The sequence below is a fragment of the Azolla caroliniana genome, unplaced genomic scaffold (assembly GCF_043228905.1).
Source record: "Azolla caroliniana isolate FFs.n. ecotype wild unplaced genomic scaffold, voAzoCaro1.0.p SCAF_12, whole genome shotgun sequence".
NCBI lineage: Eukaryota > Viridiplantae > Streptophyta > Polypodiopsida > Salviniales > Salviniaceae > Azolla > Azolla caroliniana.
In genome coordinates, this window is record NW_028230447.1 from 20,610,481 (window position 1) to 20,614,481 (window position 4,001).

General features: G+C 44.4%; 1 protein-coding gene across 1 annotated transcript; it reads left to right on the forward strand.

Moving 5' to 3' along the window:
- The first annotated feature begins 1,218 nt into the window (after positions 1 to 1,218).
- LOC147857451 (linamarin synthase 2-like) lies at positions 1,219 to 3,761 on the forward strand. The gene is made up of 3 exons (XM_087328713.1): positions 1,219 to 2,131; positions 2,235 to 3,238; positions 3,342 to 3,761. Exons 1-3 carry the CDS (start codon positions 1,474 to 1,476, stop codon positions 3,372 to 3,374), a joined length of 1,695 nt encoding a protein of 564 aa, XP_087184839.1. The 5' UTR covers positions 1,219 to 1,473; the 3' UTR covers positions 3,375 to 3,761.
- Positions 3,762 to 4,001: the final 240 nt, after the last annotated feature.

Genomic DNA, 4,001 nt, shown 5'->3' on the forward strand with positions numbered 1-4,001 from the left:
TCTAAACCCAGTTATCACAATATAGTTTTATGCCAATTTATTTCTACTACTAGTAAACCATTCTATTAATGCAAAAAGCGGATAGGTAAGCCCTTCAATTCCAAAAGGGTTCTTTAACAAAAAGAAAGTACGTGTTTTTGAGCATTGGAAAGACTTAAGATATGTTATTTTGGTTCGTGAAGAGAATACACTTGAATGAGAAACTTCTTGTTTTGAATGAGCATTGTGAATACCTAAGACATGTTATTTTGGTTTATGAAGAGAATACACTTGAATGAGATGCTTGTGGTAAAAGAAATGAGCTCCTCAAGAGAATGGCAAGTTTCAATGTGGTTTCCGGTCATATTTCATTGCTCAATGGACTCCAATGTTTTTTTCTTTTCCATGTGTACGGATACTATCCCAAAATAGAACATTGAAGTTAAATTTGAGCATGAAAAAAAGTAAATTTTATCTCCCTATTACACAATATCTAATGAGATGACTTCAGAGAGACATAGTCGAGTTGAAAGTTGTGTTCCTTATTTACATCAAGCATGTGTTCCCAAAAAAATATCTAGACCATATATTTTGTTCGAAAGTTGTGTTCCTTATTTATGTCAACCATGTTTTCACAAAAAAATATCTAGAGTCCATATAAATTGTCTACTTGCACATGGAGTACAATGAGTCTGGCACACCAACTTTTCTTTAGACACCTAAACCCCTTAAATTGACAAGGAAAGCATGGAAATGGATTCAACGCATCGATGTATTCAACGCACATGATGTACTTGTCCAAATACATCACTCATTCATTGTTCTGAACAATGGCTTCTATACAATTTTTTGCATTCAATTCATTGCTCTAAAGGAAGTCTTGTATAATTTATGCATTCATGATGCACATAATTGTTTCTCATGAGTACATGAAAAACCCTAATGAGTAACAACAAAAGCAACTTCGGATCAAGTAGCTTACACGAAATCATTGATCAGACAATATGATAGACTTGGTTCCATGGGTCGTATTTTGCGTCGGAGAACATTAATGTGCTCCATACCCCCTCCTCCTTCCTGTGAAACATCACATAGCCTATTTATATAATAGGACAAAGGAAATAGGGTTCCATGCTTACAAAGAAGCCAACAAATATTCTAACAAGGCACACATCACAACCAAACATGAATGTGCCACATCATCCTGCACTTTGAGCATAGCTCTAGCCACCTGGTGAATGATTCACTTCATGAATTATTCTTTGTTAATCTCTCTTTCTCTTGACTAAATTTATGGAGGGGTGAGCTAGTGTAACTATTCTCACTAGATAAAGCTAAGTTGTAGCCTTTTCTAGAGAAGGTTAATGAATGCATCCTTACCAACTCTCCCCAAGTGTGAACTAATACTTCTTCTACTACCTACACACTTACAAGAAGTGTTCCTAAAACTTCTCCCCAATACTACTACTACTACTTGGTAGTGGTGGTGGTGCCATGGCTTCTTCCTCCCCCTCTTCTTCTTCTTCTTCTTCTTCCTTTTCTTCTTCTCCTCCTCCCTCTTCCTCGTCCTCATCCTCCTCCTCTTCGGAAATAGACCCCGCCGCGGCATGCTTTCACATGGTCTTATTCCCATACCCGATAACGGGCCACATCCGGCCCCTAGTGAGCTTCGGTCATGCCCTCGTCGCCTCATATAGCAAATTTTCACCAAATAACCCTCACATTAACCAACCCCAACCCCAACCCCAACTAAGGATCACAATCATCCACACCGAGGCGAACCTCCACAACATTAGAAAACAGGATAGTAGTATCAATGAGAGCTCCCCCGGTGTCCGGGACACAAACCAAGTTCACCTCCTCTCGATCTCCGATGGCCTCCCGCTAGACTTTGACCGAGCCGTGAATTACCCGGCTTTCTTCATGTCGATCCAACGGATGGGACCCGCATTGCTGGCGCGCCTGGCCGAGATCCGCTCGCAACACGGCCACATCTCGTGCCTCGTGTCAGACCCTAACTACCCATGGATCCTCGATCTCGCACGAAGCATAGACCTCCCCTGTCTCCTATTTGTTACTGACTCCGCATCGGCTTTCGCTGCCTCTTTATACGCTCGGCGGCTCCACAAGGAGGGGTTTATCGGAAACAAAGGTAGGTAATTGTTGCAAGTACTCCCCAAGGAAGTAGAAATGTCTATTATATTGAAATCGTTGATTGATTGATTGAATTGAATTGAAACTTGGGGTCAATGTAGGCCCGCTTCCGGATCGACCGATCGATTTTATCCCGGGATTGCCGGGATTGCCAGCCGACGTTCTCCCCTTTCCACCCATCCAGCTTAGCGAATTCTTCTTCGAGCTCCGACTAAGCATGTACGACAAGGTCAGCGGGGCGGCCGGGATCCTCATCAACACAGTGTACGAGCTCGAGAAGGAAGTGATGGATGGCATAAATATCCCGAGGCCGAAGCCAGAGGCATCTTCAGTGCCCATATTCGCGGTCGGGCCATGTGTGGAAGGGGCCGAGAGGTTGGGGTCATTGGCATGTTCGCTATCGTGTGGCGGCGGAGGGAGAGATATGGAGGAAGAAAGGCAGGTGTTGGCATGGCTAGATGGGAAGGAGGCAGGGAGTGTGGTATACATATGCTTCGGAACATTTGCCCGGCCAATGGACGAGGAGTCACGACAGATCGGGGCGGCGTTACGGGCGAGCCGCGTGCCATACCTATGGGCCGGCCAACGCGGTAGCGTGCAACTTAAGCAAATCTTGGACATGAATGGTGATGATGAAGGAAAAGATGGTGAGGGATTAGTGGTGGAATGGGCACCCCAAACCGAGGTCTTGCGGCACCGGGCTGTCGGGGCATTCCTTACACACTGCGGTTGGAATTCGGTGATGGAGGCGACTATGGCCGGCACCCCGATGATATGCTTCCCGTTCGTGTTGGACCAACACATGTCATGCCGGCTTGTGGTCGACAAGTGGCGGACCGGCCTCCGCCTCGACCGCGGGCACGACCTCCGGCCACGCTTAACCTCCATGCTTTCCCAACTCGTGCCACGTCCTGGTGCCCCGTGTTGTCCATGTCCGTGTCCAGTGAGAGCACGTGCACGGGAGCTCCGTCGCAAGCTTCTTGACACGATGAGGACAAGGTCAAGGTCGAGTTGGGTGTCCATTGACAAGGACGATGAGGATAGTGAGGTAGTCGTGGGTAGGCCGGATTTAGTAACCAATGGCTTCCACGCCTTTCTCGACAACCTAACTTGTCATTGACACCCTAGATATCGGCATGAATTTGTGTTTTGTTTTGGTGGGTAGGTCGGATTTAGTAACCAATGGCTTCCACGTGTTTCTCGACAACCTAGTGTCATCGACACCGTTGATATCGGCATGAATTTGTGTTATGTTTAGGTGGGTAGGCCGGATTTAGTAACCATGGGCTTCCACGCATTTCTCGACAACCTAGTTCATCTACACCATTGATATTGGCATGAATTTGTGTTTTGTTTTGGATGATGATGATGGCATGGATTGTATGGGTTTTTGGATGATAATGATGATGATGATGGCATGGATTTGTATGGGTTTTTGGAGGATGATGATGATGATGATGATGATCGTCATACATGTCACGTGATTTTGCTTGACAACTATCCATCATTCACAAGTGTGACAAGAGAAGTCCATTGACTTAGTTAGACAGCTCATGATATGTTATGTTTGCACTTTACCCCTTGTAATAGAATATACTGTCTTTAAAAATGGAATCTTCACTTTGTCTATGGCTTGCACTATCTTTCTTTTTAGATGTAAGAAAATGAATATCATCTCTAGTGAATTGACTATTTTCTTTTATATAGCTTTTGTTGGGTAAGGTGGGCCTCAGTGTGACATCGACATAAATGTAATTTACCATGTTATTTTCTATTAATGTTATGTTTGTTTGCCGTAGTGCTTGGTAAATTAGAATTGTTAGGTAGTCCACATTTATGCATTCAATTAGATAGAGTACTATATGTTC